The sequence below is a fragment of the Sinocyclocheilus anshuiensis genome, unplaced genomic scaffold, assembly GCF_001515605.1.
Source record: "Sinocyclocheilus anshuiensis isolate Anshui unplaced genomic scaffold, SAMN03320099.WGS_v1.1 scaffold3105, whole genome shotgun sequence".
Lineage (NCBI taxonomy): Eukaryota > Metazoa > Chordata > Actinopteri > Cypriniformes > Cyprinidae > Sinocyclocheilus > Sinocyclocheilus anshuiensis.
In genome coordinates this window covers 12,295-32,266 of record NW_015556133.1, presented here as the reverse complement: position 1 = coordinate 32,266, position 19,972 = coordinate 12,295, and the positions used below count along the sequence as shown (strand labels likewise).

The 19,972-nt window shown below is 36.1% G+C and overlaps 1 protein-coding gene across 1 annotated transcript in view; it reads left to right on the top strand.

Annotated features, from left to right (window-relative positions):
* Nucleotides 1-19,235, top strand: part of LOC107676277 (neurexin-3a-like) — a 136,220-nt gene extending 116,985 nt beyond the window's left edge. Inside the window, exons 9-17 of the mRNA XM_016470808.1 lie at nucleotides 842-1,045; nucleotides 4,180-4,206; nucleotides 7,442-7,561; nucleotides 7,968-8,349; nucleotides 12,122-12,312; nucleotides 12,412-12,585; nucleotides 15,520-15,534; nucleotides 16,339-16,365; nucleotides 18,909-19,235. Coding sequence (XP_016326294.1) covers nucleotides 842-1,045; nucleotides 4,180-4,206; nucleotides 7,442-7,561; nucleotides 7,968-8,349; nucleotides 12,122-12,312; nucleotides 12,412-12,585; nucleotides 15,520-15,534; nucleotides 16,339-16,365; nucleotides 18,909-19,120 — 1,352 coding nt within the window. The 3' untranslated portion in view covers nucleotides 19,121-19,235. The remainder of the gene's footprint in view (nucleotides 1-841; nucleotides 1,046-4,179; nucleotides 4,207-7,441; nucleotides 7,562-7,967; nucleotides 8,350-12,121; nucleotides 12,313-12,411; nucleotides 12,586-15,519; nucleotides 15,535-16,338; nucleotides 16,366-18,908) is intronic.
* Nucleotides 19,236-19,972: the final 737 nt, after the last annotated feature.

Sequence of the window (19,972 nt, the reverse complement as noted above, 5' to 3'; positions counted from 1 at the left end):
TTTGGTGATCAAGAAACGTATCTTAGTATTATCAATGTTGATAATGGTTGTGCTGCTTAATATTCTGTTGAAACATGATACAATTTTTTTTTCAGGATTCTTTGAGTTGAGATTGAACAGCTTTTATTGGAAAGAGAAGTGTTTTGTAACATTATGAAAAGTCTTTACTGTCACTTCTTAACAGTTTAATGCGCCCTTGCTGAATAAAAGCATGAATTTCTATTAAGAAAAAATATCTAAATGGTAGTATTATATTATCTGTCTGAAGCAAACTTATTTTGACCTTCATTGACTATTGTAACAAAAGATAAATATCTTGTGCTGCAGAATTTTTTCTAAAATGTTTAGCTTGAAGTGAGATTTTATGTGGCCTCATTCATTTCGTCTATAAAAACCCTAGATGTGATTTATGTCTTTCTTTGAATGACGTTGAATGTCAGTCAGGGGGTGAGGCTGGGGAGAAAGGGCATCGCCACATCCATCAGTCCCGTCCTAGCAGTGTGCCTGACTGGCCATCTGTGAGACAGCTTGCTGAAAAGTGCAGATGTCTTCAACATTTCCCATGGCAGGAGAGCTCTGTTCATTTACCTGTTGAGCCAGTTAATAGAAACTTGTGGGAGGCTTGTGCAGATTGTGTTAACTCATTGTGCATTGTTTTAGTCATGCATTTCCTCAAGAAGATGATTAAAATTTTTGCAGGCCATGGTCTTGAACGTGCAGACTGTTGGTTTATGTTGTGTTGTAATGTTTTAGGATTTTTTAGGGATACAATTTGACATTTGACATGGCAAAGTTTTTTTTAGTTATAACTTGTCTAAATCTTGTGTTCTTTTGTCCACAGAGGCGTCCATCTTGAGCTATGACGGGAGCATGTACATGAAAGTGGTGATGCCTACCGTGATGCACACTGAAGCGGAGGACGTGTCCCTTCGCTTCATGTCTCAGCGGGCGTACGGCCTGCTCATGGCCACCACCTCACGCGACTCCGCCGATACTCTTCGGCTAGAGCTGGACGGCAGTCGCGTCAAACTCACGGTCAACTTAGGTATTGTATAAAACCTCAGGATTAAAAAAAAAAATTTCTCTCTCTTCCTATCTGTCCATCATTCCAGCCCCACACTCCCCTGCATCCATCATCATTACATTTATTAATAAGATATATTAAGATGTTGTTTTATCGTTTTTCTTTATTTGCATGGTTCACCAGACATTTGATTGAGTTCAGTTTGAATTGTTTTCTTAATAAAGTAATTGACGGTAAATTCAAATTTTGGCTACTAATTGATGTTAGGGATGGGTGGTATGATATTATATCACTGTACAAGTAATATAATATTATATATCACAATATAGTTATATATATGGAAAGTTCAAAAATAGTACTTTATACTTTTATTCTGAACTTCATTGATGCAAATCAAAAGATACATTTGTTTATAACAACCGAAGGAGTATGAAGAGCATTAGCTGCATAATATGTGACCCTGGACCACAAAACCAGTCTTAAGTCGCTGATCCTAACAAAACCATACATCAATGGAAAGCTTATTTATTCAGCTTTGAGATGATGTATAAATCTCAATTTCGAAAAATTGACCCTTATGACTGGTTTTGTGGTCCATGGTCACATATCATTCAGGTAAAAACATGAAATACTGTAATGAAATCTAATGCAATTATAATATATATAACACATACTTTCAACTATAAATTCTGATTAAAGGGGTCATATGACACAATTTCATATTTTCCTTTCTCTTTGGAGTGTTAGAAACTGTTTGTGCATAGATAAGATCCGTAAAGTCGCAAAGATTAAAGTCTCAAACCCAAAGAGATATTCTTTCTAAAAGTTAAGACTCAACCACTCCTTCCTAAAATGCCTCAAACATGCCCCCACAAATTTACGTGACTGTGTTGGAAGATTTGCATAACACTGCCCAAATGTATACGCAAAGAAAGAAGACGTAACTTTTATTCTCGCTGTAGTACTGTTGCCGCCGCCATGTCGTGGAGACGCTGTGCGTTTCCAAATATGGTAAGGGATTTGACATTTCTGTCACATGCTTGAGGTATTAGGCCAATCACAACGCACTGGATAGCTGGCCAATCAGAGCACACCGCGCTTTTCAGATCGATGAGCTTTGTAAACATCAACGCATTTCAGAAAGGCGGGGCAGAGAGGAGCAACAATAATGTACTCTATATGGAAAATAATGTGTTTATTGAATCTTAAACCGCGTAAACACATTGCATTACACCAAATACACCAAATAATGTTATTTTTAGCATCGTCATATGACCCCTTTAAATAAGCTCACATTATAATTGCACATCATTTGAATTCTTTATTGATTTAGGCATAAACAATGAATCTATACAATTTTATATTTTGCATCTTTTGGGACATGCTACTACAAATTACTACAAATTTCTCCATTTGTCTCAACTGTAAATTACCCACTTATTTCATAGCGGATGTGTCTATTGCGGTATAAAGTTATTGCAAAATTTCTAAATTTCTGTCACACATACTGCCCAGGCCTAACGGACACAATGTTTGGTGCATTTTTTTAAATATATTAACCATGATCATTGTCATAGTCGAGACAAAAACTCCTTTGAGACAGTCACAGCACTGCATAATAGCATAGCATTTTTTATTTAATGTCGACTTTTGAAATGATGGTAATTCCATTTTATGATTACAATCCAAGTGTTGTGACTTTCTGATTGTCAACTTAACACTAATTCCTGTCATCTTTTCTACTTGACAATGTCTTCAGTAACTCTTCTCTGACAAACCTCATGTTCTGTCTCAGATGGTTCCATTCGTACCACATTTGTGCTTTGTTGGTATTTCCTTTCTGTTACATCACTTCCTTTTAACCACCGTCACCTCTCCCCCCCGTCCAGTTCTCTGTCACACATTCTCCATGCTTTGTCAAAAGATGGTATTCACCCCTTCAAAGGCCCTTAGCCTGCGGCCCGGTCGGCAAACAGCCCGAGAACAGAGCTCTCAGCTTCACCTGCAGCTGGTAGCACCTCTCAATCCTCAATCCGACACCATTACCTTTACACGAGAGATGAGAGACCCTAACTGGTCATTTAAGTCACAGTGTCATCATTAAAGGAAGTGACACAACTCACACCTCACTGCAGGAAACAGCCTGAGGTTTGACAGTAGGACTGATCGTCTGTGACAGCTCAACCATAGTAGAGACAAACATAGCCCACACACTGTAAACATACTGAAAGAGACAAGAATGTCTTATGACTGCATACACAGAGAAATCATCTGGAATGATTTGACAGACTGTCAGCCATAAAACACAACTGAATACATATGTATATCATTAGACGTACGCTCCGGACTGCCCTAGTTTGTAAAATACAATGTTATTTTACTTTTAGGACAACGCAGACCTCTACAACTATACGTTTACAAACAATTATTAATATGTTAGAGATTGTAGTATATTAAGGGCTCATTTGAGTGGTCAGATCTCAGGAAGATCTAGCTGGAGGAACAGAGGCCACTGCATGGTGCTGGTGCTTATTGGATCGAGGCTGTTTGCTCCCACTTTTCTGTTGCGGTTGACGACACATGGTAAATCCAGCCACACAGAGCCCAACCCAGAGCATGATGCCATCAAAATGAGAAGGCGAGATTGAAATCATTATATTCCAGATCAGTATTCAAGAAAAATGCCCTAACACCAACTTCTTGCTAAATGTATTTAAGCTATTAAAGCATATTTAGCTAATGAGCTGGTGTGATTTCTATGGGGCAGGACCTCAGATAGGTCTGAGAATTAAAAGCATAATTTTAATAAAATAAAATAACGCTCTGGGTTGAATAGTCTTTGTGGTTGGTGAGCTCCAAGTGGCCATTTTATAATTTTATAAAATAAACTGCTTACTAGGCAATTATTTGTTTTTAGCAGCAAAATAATCATAAAAACTATTTTATTCATAGACATTATATCTAATTCTTTGACAGTTGCAGTTAATCCAGTGACTTTTCATTAAATTATAATGCTTTCATTAATAATAATAAAAAAAATGGCCGCCTCTTTGCATGTGGACGTCCCCGGAAGGGTGGAATTATTGTTTTTGGATGTCTGCAGCTGTAACCTTGAAGGATGCAATTTCATCTGTCACTTATTTTCCCCCATCTAGACTGTATCAGGATAAACTGTAACTCCAGTAAGTTAACACTCAAGTTTCATTTTGCTCCTAATGATTCTCTTGTTGAAAAGAATGTCTTAAGTCTTGTGCCTTTTCCTCCATTTAGTCAAGGACAGTTTGCATCTAGTGAAAAGATCTGATGCATCTCTGCAGTCACGATTACCACAATTATAACTGGTGGTGACTTAATAATCATGGCTTGTTTTTCGATGGCCTGTAATTTAGCGGTCATGTCAATCTATTTCCTACCCTATCAGCATCTTTTATAGAAAGGTCTTAATTTGTATGGTATCTTTTAAACTACTTTGTTTTTACTGCCTTTAGTAAGGAATGCAGTATTTAAGTTTAAAGTAGTGCATGCATTAATATGAAATATTATTGTGCATGCAGAAATACATGTTATGTTAAATTATTGTATTTAGACAATAGGATTGAGACAGGTTTGCCATATGTTCATGTTGCAGTAACTACAGTTTATACAGCGTTTAAAGTCACCACATATCAACTTTTTTCCTACACATAAATTGTAATACATTTGCATACAGAGAACATAAAATCACTAATGTTACATTTTTATAATGGCATCTAATTTCAGCATATTCTTATGATATGATGCAATATGGTTTTGTCATGTTTCTGTTTGTTGCTTTGTATGTTTGCTGGGTTGGTTGTATTTTAAGTCAAACTACTGCAATTAATTTTAAGCTCATTAATGTATGGCGTAATACAAAATTCTTAAAACAAAGATTATGCTAAAGACGCACATTCAGTTCAGTTGTTACCTGAAGTTCTTGGAATTTTCCTTCTAAGAAATACAGAAATGACTTTGTTCAATACTATGCCATTTAGTTACTTAACTTTTTTGTACTATTATACTGTTAGTAAAGAAAACATTTGTACAGTTTTGGCAAAAACACTGCTTTTACTCAAAAATAGGTCTTGAATTCTCTCAATGACAATGATATAAAACAAATAAAACCACTATGAACTAACTGATTTTCCCCACTTTGAAAGGTAAGAATGTCTAATTGTAGTTGTCTTATTTTGGCTATTTATGTGTGAATAATGACTCTATAAATGGCTTGCACGCCATATGGATCTTGATATCTGCATGCAATAGTTGTGTGTCACGTGTCCTAACTACACGCAATGCGACGCCGCAACACGATAATCGAAATTTTGTCCCAACTAGCCGCGATGGCGACACGCGAAATTTCTATTTTAGAAATGGTTTCTATTTCTGCGACGCCACGTCTGAAACAGCAACATACAAACTATATGACAGTGATAATCTCAGGTACTGATTATGTGCTTTATTCAAAGTTAAACGTATCTAATGTGAGTTTGAATGTCATATTGCATGGCATTTATAGCCATACTTAAAGCAACAACAGATAGTTTACTTCAGATCTTGAAAATAAAAGCAAAGATGTACGTTAAAACTGTGAACTCATGATGAATCGGTCAAAGTATGTACATTTAATAATGTTAAAAAGGTTTAATATTTATGAATTAGATTATAAGCTTATCCATTTCGTTGTGAGTGCAGAGCGCTTCCAGAGAGAGCCCACCCACACACGCTTCTGATTGGCTGTGATATTTGATTGATTCTGTCGTGTCGTGTCTAGTGTTGACACCCAAATTGCTTGTCGCTGGAATCTTGTCGCGTCGTGTGTAGTTAGGACACGGTGTTAGAGTGGTTTCGTATGTTGTTTATAATGTGACTGTTTAAATACTGTCCTTACAGTGGTCTGATATTAGAAAGGTTGCAGGCTGGATTCCATGTGGCTATTCTTACAATGACTGTAAGTTACTTTAGATAAAAAGCTTTTGTGCCAAATGATGAGTGTTGGTGATGTACTAGAGAGCCTGGCCCTGCTGGAAATGTACCAAGTAAACCAGTAACCCACAACTATGCCTCCATCAGTCATTCTGATCAAGTAGCAAACACTCACATCATGCTAGATTAGTCTCATCCCTTTACCTGCACCAGTTCACACTTTCCATCACTCAGATTAATATAATGCTACTAATTATAATGATGTGCTTATCAGAGCTATTAGTTCTTAAGCTCCTGTTACGAGACCTGCATTTTTAAAAGCTCTAAGATTATTACCTTTATACAGCAGTGGAATCTGTGCAGAAAGTGGTTGATACTGGTGGATTTGTGCATTAGTGTAACCCTGGTAAGCTGAGACGAGATTTTTATGCTTTCAAAATACGATAATTGCCTGTATGGCCTTTAATAGTTGTTCTGCTTAGTTATTATGTTTTGAAATTCTGAAAAGGACAATGTTATACCCTTTCAGAATCAAATCTAAGTTGCAATTATTCAGTAGGTTACAGTGCACTAGGTATTGTTTTTGCATCGGTGTAGGAATGATCTAATGATAAACTGTCTGAACAATGTCAGTGATGGCAGATTGTGAGCTTCATGTCGGTCAAAACACATTCATGTCAGTGCTGAAGAGGGTGGGAGATAATATTCTTTCTCAAGAACTACCGATAACTGCATGCTGGTAGGTACATAACACAATTTCCCAAGAGCCAAGAGATTTTGAGGGATTTCATAGCACGCTCTGAGCTGAATCCAAAACACCTCACTGCTCTCCTCTGTGACTACTTAACTCCTCAAATGTACTGCATCATATAGAATCTGATTCCGAACTCCGATTCTGACTTTAAAGGTGAAGCATTTGATTTCTGTATCACTCGTGTTACCAAACGAAATTGCAAAAAGATTGACTTTTCAAACAAGTTTCCCATATTACACTCCTTTCTGCCAGTGGTTTGGACAAGCATATACTCTAGCCCTGTCCCAAACTCATGCTATTGGTTGAGCCAGTGTTGCTTATAGTTACATATTCACAACTAGGATAACAAAGAACTTTGTCCTTGAGTGGTGTATCAAGACCTTTTATGAGTAAAAGCCATTTTATAATTTAAGGATTATGTTTTGAAGTGATTCTTGTGAAAAAAAAAAAACAGAGGAAACAAAATTGGCTAACAATTTTAGTTTTTTTGTTAAAGCTTATGTTTTTATGTAATATTCAAAAACATCTGCACCAAACCTCTGCTTTCTCTATTGTGTTAATCATCTCAACTGGAAAAAAAGTCAATTTAACCTGATTTGCCACATAGTTAGCATCAAATTTAAAGCAACAAAAAAGTTTACACTTTTTCTTATTGAAAGCAAAGGTTTGGTCAGAGACAATTCAGGTTGGCATTAACGTTTCATGACCGTCGTCCTCAGGCAAAGGACCAGAGACACTGTATGCTGGACAAAAACTCAATGATAATGAATGGCATACTGTGCGCGTGATCCGGAGGGGCAAAAGCTACAAGCTAACGGTTGACGATGACGTAGCAGAAGGTACTACCCTGAAAGACAACACAATTCTTCATGCGTTATTTTATTTGAGCTGCAGGAAACTGCAGAAATAAGTATGTGAATGTTTTCAGAGTTACTAGTTCTAGTTATTTTTTAGATACAGATTGTGTGGTTTTGATAAATTGTGGGAAACATCATTTACAATGTTTCGTCAGTTGTTCTCATTCCAACACTACTTTAGTGTTTTACAGCAATAACACAGCATGTTTATTGCTACGCTGACATTATGTAGAACTCGCTCTGTGTACCCAGTAGTTGGAGAGTCTGACTCAGGGTTTTGGTGTATGGTAGCATTTCTATGCCTGTACAGCAGTGTAATATTGTTTGAGGGTGTAGTATAGCAGCATCTTTTTTCTTGTTTTCCTTTCCAACCTGCTGTGGTTTGTAGGTCAGATGGTGGGCGATCACACCCGGTTAGAATTTCACAACATCGAGACGGGCGTGATGACCGAGCGCCATTTCGTCTCCATGATCCCCTCCAGTTTCATCGGTCACCTGCAAAGCCTCAAGTTCAATGGCATGCTCTACATCGACCTGTGCAAGAACGGTGATATCGACTACTGCGAGCTCAACGCTCGCTTTGGCATGCGCTCCATCATCGCAGACCCCGTGACGTTCAAGTCAAAGAGCAGTTACCTGAGTCTAGCGACCTTGCAGGCTTACACATCCATGCACCTTTTCTTCCAGTTCAAGACAACCTCTCCAGATGGATTCATCCTCTTCAACAGCGGGGATGGAAGTGATTTCATCGCTGTAGAGCTGGTGAAAGGGTAAGCCTTTTGAAGAAATGGCCACTTTATTTTGTTTTTTATCTTGCCGGTATAAGTGTTTACAAAGTAACAAGCTGCTTTAGGTAACACTTATGAGGCTACTAGATTAAACCGTGTCATCTGGCGTTTTAGGGATTGAATCTTATCAGCATAGAGTAATTGAGGCAAGTAAACCAGAAGTCTTTAAGCAGAACCATATATTCTGCCTTGTTTTGTAAGAATGATTGGAAGGAAAGAAAATTTCAGGTAATTTCAGTTTTTTTTTTTGGCATCTAGATATAGACCGATAATTGGTTTGTCTAAAATTTTTGACTGATATTTACACTTTTTTTTAACACAATAATCGGTTCTTTAATATTGAAGCCAGAAAAATTACATAATTTAGTGGGCTAAAACAGTATTCACAAGTAAAGTAACTTATTTAATATATTGTTTGGATAAAAGTAGGCCTGAAAGAAAGAACCAGTGTAAAAAAACAAACAAATAAAATCTCAAGGTTTTTATTTATTTATTTATTTATTGTTTGTGCTTGGAGATAGACCAATAATTTAATTATCGTAATCGGTAATTTCATTTCATTTAAGTTAAATTAAATTAATCTAGAGTCTACAGAGAAATTACATAATTTAGTAGGCCAGAACAGTATTCACAGGAAAAGGAACTTATTTAATGTGTTGTTTAAATAAGTCGCTCAAAACAAAGCTAAAATACTGTATATTTGCAATAATTTATAGCACAAAGTAATTTCACATAAATGTAATGTCATAAATAACAATAATTGTAGTAATATTCACAATGCATGTGTTGTTGTAGTCAAAAGATGTAGCTATTATTGGGTCAAAAATTAAACAATTATTAAAAATGGTTTCTGTATATTCGAAAAATTTGTATCAGTGATAACTAGATAGTAAAGTTTGTAGACAAACTAAGTTGGCTTGAAAAAGCCTAGCCAGAAAGTTTGACATAGTTTTTAAAGCTTAAAGTTTGAGGGTTTTCAGTTTTAACTAATTTGTATTGCCTTCAAAACTTTAAAACTACTTCAATCTATCAGAAAAATAGATAGATAAGAAATAGTAAACTAGCATGTCGCTAGCATGATTAGCAAGTTACTAGCATGTTGTTAGCGTGTTTCCAGCATGATTAGCATGTTGCTGGCATTATTAGCAATTAACTAGCATGTTGCTAGCATGATTAACAAGTGACTAGCATGATTAGGAAGTTACTAGCATGTTGCTAGCATGATTAGCAAGTGACTAGCATGTTGCTAGCATGACTAACAAGTGACTAGCATGTTACTAGTATGACTAACAAGTGACTAGCATTTTGCTAGCATGACTATCAAGTGACTAGCATGTCGTTAGCATGATTAGCAAGTTACTAGCATGTTACTAGCATGATTAGCATGTTGCTAGCATGACTAACAAGTGACTAGCATTTTGCTAGCATGACTATCAAGTGACTAGCATGTCGTTAGCATGATTAGCAAGTTACTAGCATGTTACTAGCATGATTAGCACGTTGCTATCATGTTGTTAGCATTATTAACATGTTGCTGGCATTATTAGCAAGTGACTAGCATGATTAGCAAGATACTAGCATGTCGTTAGCATGTTGCTAGCATGATTAGCAAGTTACTAACATGTTGTTAACATTATTTGCAAGTGATTAGCATGTTGCTATCATGTTGTTAGCATGACTAGTAAGTGACTAGCACGTCGTTAGTATGATTAGCAAGTTACTAGCATGACATTAGCATGATTAGCAAGTTACTAGCATGTTGTTAGCATGATTTGCAAGTGACTAGCATGTTGCTATCATGTTGTTAACATGATTAACAAGTGACTAGCATTTTGCTAGCATGACTAGTAAGTGACTGGCACGTCATTAACATGTTTCTAGCATGTTGCTAGCATTATTAATAAGTGACTAGCATGTCGCTAGCAGGTTGTTAGCATGACTAGCAAGTGATTAGCATGTCATTAGCATGATTAACAAAGTTACTAGCATGTCATTAGCATGCGTCTAGCATGTTGCTAGCATTATTAGCAAGTCATTAGCATGTTTGCTAACATGATTAGCCAGTGACTAGCATGTTGCTAGCATGACTAGCAAGTGACTAGCATGTCGTTAGCATGATTAGCAAGTTACTAGCATGATTAGCAAGTGACTAGCATGTTGCTATCATGACTAGCAAGTGACTAGCATGTCGTTAGCATGATTAGCAAGTTACTAGCATGTTATTAGCATGATTAGCAAGTTACTACCATGTCACTATCATGTTATTAGCATGATTAACATGTTGCTAGCATGTTGCTGGCATTATTAGCAAGTAGCTAGCATGTTGCTAGCATGATTAACAAGTGACTAGCATGATTAACAAGTTACTCGCATGTCGTTAGCATTTTTCTAGCATGTTGCTAGCATGATTAGCAAGTGACTAGCATTTTTTATCATGATTTTCAAGTGACTAGCATGTTGCTAGCATGACTATTAAGTGACTAGCATGTCGTTAGTATGATTAGCAAGTTAATAGCATGTCGTTAACATGTTTCTAGCATGTTGCTAGCATTATTTACAAGTGACTAGCATGTCGCTAGCAGGTTGTTAGCATGATTATCAAGTGACTAACATGTTGCTAGCATGATTAGCAAGTGATTAGCATGATTAGCAAAGTTACTAGCATGTCGTTAACATGCGTCTAGCATGTGGCTAGCATTTTTAACAAGTTATTAGCATGTTGCTTGCATGATTAGCAAGTGATTAACATGTTGATAGCATGATTAGCAAGTGACTAGCATGTTTCCAGCATGATTAGCAAGTGACTAGCATGTTTCCAGCAATGATATTACGCAATGATATTACGCAGCGCCTGAAAATAGTCCCAGCTAGGTAACTTCCAATAAGCCTATTTAAGGTGCTGCGTAATATCATTGCGCCTGCTGCACCCATGGTACGGCAGCAAAGTTCCTTGATTATTACGCCGGAATGAGAGTATAGTTCCTAGCCATATCGGCCTAGAAAATCGCAACTTTTCATTTTCCGCCGGTCTTAGTACACGATGTATCTACAGAAGAGTCAAGTTTTAAATAGGAAAAATATAGAAACTCTTTGGTCATTTTTGAGCAAGATGCTAACGGTCTAATCAGATTCAATGATCTATGCTAAGCTAAGCTAAAAGTGCTACCACCAGACCCGGAGATCAGCTGAATGGATTCGAAAATGGTAAAACTCACCTGCTTAACTCTAGGGGAGTTGGAAAATGAGCCTATTTTCAAAAATAGTGGAGTGTTCCTTTAAATACACCATAAGTCTTATTGTATAAAAGTGTTCACCCCCTCAATGAAAGTCTATGGGATTTTAGGTGGTTTTGATAGTCTGGTTTACGAAAACCATAAGCCGGATCAGTTAGAAAAGATATAGCAACCCGAGTCAGTTTGGCGGTAGTAGCTTTTTCAAGCCAACTTAATAAGATATTGTTTCATCTCTGGTATCATTTAAGATTTATCCACCCCCTCGTAAAAAGCATAAAAAGTAAAAAGAAATTGTGGTTCCTGTTGGAAGTTGGCAGTTCTTGGCCAAAATAAGCTGAGAGACTATTTCATATCAGTTTGCTTTGTTATAAAAAAAAAAGGGAAGTGGAGAGTAAAAATTGATTTATCTACAATGAGCATATCTCAAATTGACATATTTAGAAAACTTAAAAGTTAGAATGGCATATGATATGGCCTTTCTACTCTCCCTGTAAACCGAACTTCACTTTTCTGTCTTTTAGGTACATACATTACGTGTTTGATCTTGGCAACGGGCCCAATGTAATCAAGGGCAACAGTGACCGAGCTCTCCATGACAACCAGTGGCATAACGTTGTCATCACTAGAGACAACAGTAACATCCACACACTCAAAGTTGATGCCAAGGCAGTGAGTCAAGGCATCAATGGCGCTAAAAATCTGGACCTTAAAGGTACATAACCAGCTAAAATTCATATATTCTCATGCCCCCATCACAGTCTTATCACTACTTTGTTTACCTGGGCATCTATTGTATCTGCATTCTGCGCAGGTGACCTCTACATCGCCGGATTGGGGCCCAACATGTATAACAGCCTGCCGAAACTTGTGGCCTCTAGGGATGGTTTTAAGGGTTGCCTGGCATCTGTGGACCTGAACGGACGCCTTCCCGACCTCATAAATGATGCCTTGTTCCGCAGCGGTCAGATCGAGCGAGGATGCGAAGGTACACCCTCTTACAACTCTAGCTCGAGGAGCCCGTTCTTTCTCATGAATGCAAACAGTAGTTCCACCTCCACCTCACTCAGCCATCACTCCATCTTTCTCACCCTGCTTGTCTCATCTCTCACCCAGTCAGCTCTCTGTTGAACCCACTGGCGTATTAATATTCTTATTGGCCACAATGGTCATGCTAGGATCAGCCAAGTCTCTGTTTGTATGAATTAGTGACATTTTTAATAACCGACCTACAGAGGGAATATTTACACTGCAGTATTTTGAGTCAAGATGGAACTTTATGCATTTGATCTGATGTGTTTTGACCTTAAACCATTAAAAATAAAACAAGAATATGGGCAGCTATTAAGTAATTATGACAAATGTGTTGTAATGTATGTATACTACCATTCAAAAGTTTGGGCTCAGTAAGGTTTTATTTATTTAAGAATGTAATACTTTTATTCAGCAGGGATGCATTCAATTAATCAAAAGTGACAGTAAAAAATAAGTAAATGCTATTATTTTTGACTTTCTATTCATCAAAGAATCCTGGAGGAAAATGTATCATGGTTTCCACAAAAATATTGACCAGCACATCTGTTTTCAACATTGATAGTGTCGTGTGACACTGAAGACTGGGGTAATGAATGCTAAAAATTCAGTTTTTCCATATCAGAAATAATATTTAAAATATATTTAAAGTTATTTTTAATTGTAATAATATTCAAAAATGTTTTATTTAATAGATTTTACTGTATTTGTGATCAAATAATGCAGCTTTGATGAGCATAAGTGACTTTTTTCAAAAACATAAAAAAGAAACTTAATGACCCCAGGCTTTTAAATGGTAGTGTATATATAATATTATTTTAGTTTTGAGTATATATTTTGGATGGGAGTGAAATAAACGTAACATTTGAATATTGTGATAAAATTACATCTCTGGCATTTGACTGATTAGAATAAAAAATTAAAGACAAAAAGAAAATCACAAAAAATTACAAAAATATTTATAAATACAGATTATGTAAGAATTTGACATTTTATCAGAAGCTAGGTGTCAGTAAAATATTGCAGATATTATGGTCATATAACCAGCATCAAAGCTTCAATCATAGCAAATGATTGTATGTTAAATGCCAAATATGTCCAAAAGATCAGAACACAGATCATTTAAGATCCATACAAGGATATTTCTTCACTTACTCATTGCTAATACCCATTTTCTTATGTACACGAGACCTCTGCCATATTTCAGTGCATGTTAATGTCTTTGATTTCTTGACATTGTTTGTTTGTTTGGTTGGTTGGTTATTTTACTTTCTTTTCTTTTTTTGGCCTTTCACTTTTTTGTTCTCAGTGTTCTCTTGTTCTTTTTTGATTTGTTATAGTCTTGTTTGCATAAAACTGTACAAGCATTTATATGACCTGTCCATCCATTACAAAATTAATTGTCCGTCACAATTCCATCACCCATCTCAATGTTGTCTTGAACAAAAAGCCTCCCTTTTATGTTGAGTATCATACATGTTACGTTTACATGTTGTTGAACCAAGAATAAAATCATATCTATCTAAATCGTTTGGTGTTTTGTTGTATCATCTTCACGTTTTGTTGCTCGAGTTCATTGCGTGAGTGAGAAATGTCAATGTCAGCATGCTTGATAAAAACACATAAGTCTGGGATTGTTTTCCAAAGAAAAAAGGCTACTTACTAGTTTATGAACACACCACTGGTCTTAACAGATTTGAAAATGTATTTTAAAACTAATGAACATTTAATGGTTTAATGTCAAAGCGTACACATTTTAAAACATGCAAACCGTGTTTTTTTTTCTTCTTCAATATCAGTGTTGCAAACCATAAAGATGATTTTTCAAAAACTTTTTATAGCTGCCCTTATTGTTAAAGTTTTCAGACCCTACATGCAAGGGCTTTTCACACTGCGCTTAACCCTGGGTTATCATCGTTCTAAGCCTCGCTTTTAACCCCGGATAAAGGTGTTTCATGGGCTTAGCAAAGCTTTTTACCAGGGGTTATGAAACTGTGCACCGGAGCAGGGTTAGCACTGCTTTTACACGGAGTACAGTGTTAACTGATGTTGCGGTTTTTACCTTTCATGGCTAGACGCTAATTAGCGCGTTCAGTTGTTTCAGCGTTTAAGGGGAAAATGTCAAATGTTGACGGAAAATATTTGAATTGGAGTTGAAGGAGAGTTTTAGTCTTACCTTTATAGCCCAAAAATGAAAAGTCCATTCAGGAATAACTTGATAGTAACGTTACAGTCGGCAATAATAAGAAGAATAGCAATGCTAGAGCCGTTGTGTAAACAGGTCGCGAGAACCCGTGATTTAGAAATCAGGGTTGCCAAGATCACTGTTTTCCGCTCAATAGGGCTATTTTACTCTCCTTTTTGAAGTGCGCTGGTTAAAGTGATCTTTCCGGAACGCGATTTTGACGGAGGGGACTCCTGACGAAGGTAAAGACCGCGTTGGTAAAAATTTTTTTGTATAAAATAATAATAATAATAATAAAAAAGCCTTGGGCTAAGTTTGTTTACCAGTTTGGACTGATTTTGTTTTGTAGACGTGGCAACCCGGTTATGAATGTAGAAACGTCAGCTTATGAATTAATTGTTAACCCCGGGTAAATTATGAGCAGTGTGAATGGTAAGATATGACCCATTTCAAGTGTGACCATCTCTATTGTGAAATCCAAAGAAAATAATATTCATCTTTAACATAATTCCACATATTTTCAAGACACAGGCCACCATAAGATTGTCTGATAGCCGACGTGCTTAAATACACATCTTTAGGATGTGTGTTGTCGGATTTTATAAACAGAGACATACCCAACACCATTTGAATTCAATTCTTCATTTCATACATGAATAGAACAACTTTGTGTGTGTGTGTTTTACGTTTATCTCTCCGGCACAGCATCCAAAAGTGAACGTGAGTAGGTTTTTATGTTCACAGCCCAGCATGAAAGGCACATCACTCTGTACTGTACTGTTTGTGCACAGTAAAACTGTAAACCGTGTATGGAATGGCTCCACAATGGCAACAGAATCCTTTGCTGGTTCAAATGGCAATGAATGCGCCATTCTGTTGTAATGAAGCTTTTCATCCACCAGATGGCAATGATGCACCTGTGCTTAGGAAGGCGAGGGCTCGATTACATGCTGCAGTAATGCAGGGGAACATTTTGTTTTGTCAGAACGCAACATCATTAAAATGTCCCCTCTCCAACCGCTTGCTTTATACAGTCTTAGCCGTTTCTGTTGATTTACGTTAGCATTAGCACATTATCACGCCCATACTGTGCATTGAAAGTCATTTTAACATTTTTGCTATCAGAACAGCAGACTAGAATGGAATATGCAAACGAAGCCTGCTTTTTCTGCATTTTTATTGGCTGAATATATTTAAACTGTAAATGAGATCATTTTTCAGCCCCAATTTCATAAGCAAACTGCAGTTTTAATTTACTTGTAGCGCTTTTTTAGCTACTAAATAGGCTACTTTCATTGAGTGCCATTACACCTTTTTCAACCCAGCCATGCTGAATCAACCCATCAGTTTCATGACTATTATTATCATTTCTAACCCATGGTGCAGTAACTCAAGAGTGCAGATCCTTCCTAAGAATGGTAAAGCATGTCCTGTTAGTAAAGCCATTGCTTTATTAACAGAAGCCATCGACCACTTTCTTACCTCTTTGATTGTTTTCGCTTTTCTGTTTCTTGCTTAACAAAGTTGGTTTCACCAAAGCAGATCTACAAGGTATATAAGGTTCAATTCCATTCTGAGCTCGGCTGAAAGCTGCTGTTTTGTCTTGTGCCGGTTTGTTTTGTATTCTTCCCAATACCCAGACATAAAGCGGACACTAGCTGGTTCACTGTAACAATGTCTTGGTATAAAATGGTTCACTTCTTTCTAAAAGAAAATGCCCTTGTGTTTTTACCGAAGGTCATGAGACTTGCAAAGTGAGAAGAGAAAAGTAATGATTGCAACTGAGAGTCTACATTAATAAAACATGAGCCCTCCTGTATAACTAAGTCCCCATGTCCATATCTTGTCTTGTTGCTTTTTTTACGCTAACGACGTTCAGCTGAGAGAGGAATCTGGCTTAGGAGAATCCATTAAGTATCTCACCATTGGTTTCTTCTAGCTTGTCTTTGAATGCACTGAATAGCAATATGATTAGTAAAATAATGAATAAAATTAGCATGAAAATCCATCTGGAAATGTCGGCACGCTACCGTAGACTTTAAACTCAGATAGCGTCCCACAGAGCACGTAAACTCAAAACAGATGTGATTTCCACTTTATTATTTAAGCGACATCACAAATAAGAGTAGCCTACTTGCTGTTGAAGTGAATATCATCACAGCTGAGGGTAAATCATGTATATGAAGTCACTAACATTTTAGAACCAATGCGACTCAGTTCATTGTTGCAGGTCATTCATGTTATGCAGTACATACAACTTATCAAAATAAATCAAAATAAACAAATAAATAAAATGTATGTACTGGAGTTGCAATTTCAGCACTTTTCATGCTGTCTTGAAAACATTTTGAGTATAGAAAGGGAAAAACTGGGAAATTTCTTGAATAAAATTTCTCATAAATTGGCATTTTATTATATTTTCCATTGTATTTGATCTCGGGTTCACTTTGCTGTGATACTGTGATAAAACACAATTAATTATGAAAAAATTATGATTTCCATTTTTAAACATTTAAACAAAATGTAATATTGTATTCAGTGCATTAATATGTACACTGGCGTTCAAAAGTTTGAGTTCAGTAATAATTCTTTTTTTAAAGAAATTAATACTTTTATTCAGAAGGGGATGCATTAAATTGATCAAAAGTGACAGTAAATACTGTACATTTACATTGTTACAAAATATTTCTCTTTCAATTTAATACTATTCTTTTGAACCTTTTATTAATTAAAGAATCTTGAGAAAAATGTAGCACTCTTTACACAAAAATATTAAGTAGCGTAACTGTTTTCAACTTTGATACTGATAAGAAATGTTTCTTGAGCATGCATCAGATGCATATTATAATGATTTCTGTTCATGTGACACTGAAGACGGAGTAATAATGCTGAAAATTCAGCTTTGCCATCACAGGAATAAATTACATTTCAAAATATGTTAAAATAGTAAATGGTTATTTTAAATTGTAATAATATTTCACAATATTACTGTTTTCACTGTATGATTGACTTCCTTCAAAAACAGATTAAAAATCTTACTGACGCCAAACTTTTGAACTGTATTGTATAATGGGAATAGGACAATGTACTGCATAATATGAATGACCCTTATCAGCACTCTTGAAATGACTATCATCTAATCAAATTTGTGAACTGGAACAAACTACTGTATGTAAATCTGTACAGAAACTTAAACCAAAAATACCCTAATACTGTCTTAATAAGGCCAGTTTACATAATGTGACGTATTCCATGAAAATAAGTTAATGTGCTACTATTATAAGCCTGAATGATGTGAATGGAAAAATCAGAGAACTATCTTGAAGTATAGTCTCTCCGATTTTCCATTCGAAATCCTATCTGCAGTTTTGACAGTCAACAAATTGGGGTGAATCATTTTATGTTGAACTTTTACATAGTACTGAAGTTGCACTTTGCGTTGCACAGTAAATGCGCTTTTAGCCTTCTTTTCTCCCCCTTAACTAAAGTTGATGTTTGTGGTTAACCTCTTGTTTTCGCAGTTGTATTTCACAAGAAAAATGCACTCAAAAGCCAATTTATTTGCAATTATCTTGTTTATATGGTTAATTCAGGGGGAATGCATTCACCCTCTTGCTCTGAATTGGGTAATGAGCTCTATTGTTCTTGCTGCATTCCCTCAAAATGAACCCAAGTGTGCCAGAACACAAGATGTGTTTGGAACACGCTCAACTCGATTGCACGTGGCTGGTGTGCACACTATTGTTCTTAATGTGTAACAATAGTACCTACTGGACTGTGTACACACCTCGCTATTAAATGTTGTCATTGACCTTTGTTCCTCTGTGCAGATGTGAGAAAGTTCATGCTTGGCCCCGTGTCTGAATCTACTTCTGTAACAAGCCATGTTGAATATGTCTAGAGTATGATGTTTATTACTAAAATCCAGTCGGTTATAGGGAATGCCACGTTTGTTCAACAGCTTTCGGGATGTTTTTTGAGTACCTCTACTAACCTAAACTGCATGTGTACTGTTACACACACCTGCATGGCACCTTAACAGCATGACGGGACGTTTGCCCCCAGTATTACATTGCTCTGCTTTGCCACCATAGGTCCTAGCACTACATGCCAAGAAGACTCCTGTGCCAACATGGGGATCTGCATCCAGCAATGGGAGAACTACACCTGCGACTGTTCAATGACCTCCTACACCGGGACGCAGTGTAATGACCGTAAGTTACCCTCCGTCCCGTGCAGTTTCCACATCCTCTCTTTCTTTTGTTTAGTTCACTCTTTGGTTCACTGGTTTAGACAATTGAAATGATCACATGGACTCACTCTATGAAAGGTTAATTGAGCACGCTGTAATCTACATAAGCAAATGTTACACAAACACCAACAGTATTTGGCTGCACAAATGCTCATACGTAAGTACACACACACACTCTGCATTCATGTTCTGAAGACCCGTTTGAAGACGACAAAGGTACGTGTTGTTCTCTACATTTTGATGCTGGTAGAATATGATGTATTTTACTAGATATTTATTTATTTATCACTTTTTACAGAAATATTTGTGTATATATGTTTGGTACTTTATACAGCATTATTTAAAATTTATAACATACAAACATACATACATATATATATATATATATATATATATAATTTTTTTTTTTTTATTTCTGAAGTAAAAACTACTAAAAGAAAATAAAAATAAATATAAAATGACATTTTTATTATTTAATATTATTGTGTTTTTTTTTGTAATTTATTTACAAATTATTTATGAATAATAACTATGAGAAAGGCAACAGCGGCTCCAAAAACGTTTGAACATTAAAAAACAAACAAATGTAATTTCAAGTGGCATTTATAAAAATATGGCAAAATCAATTCAGTTTTTCAGAGTTGTAAAAGGGGAAACTGGCTTATATAAATGTTTATATATTTATTATATAAATATTTTGTCATTACTTATTTTTAGTCATTTACTGTATTTTTGAAATGTAGTCAATATTACATAATGACACCTAAAGCAACAGTGGCTTCTAAAAGGTTTTGAACGCTTAAACCACATATTGTCAAATAATAATAATAATAAAAATCTAAATGTAATTTCAAATGGCATTCACAGAAATGGGGTAAAAATCATGCTTCAATACATTTCAGAGGG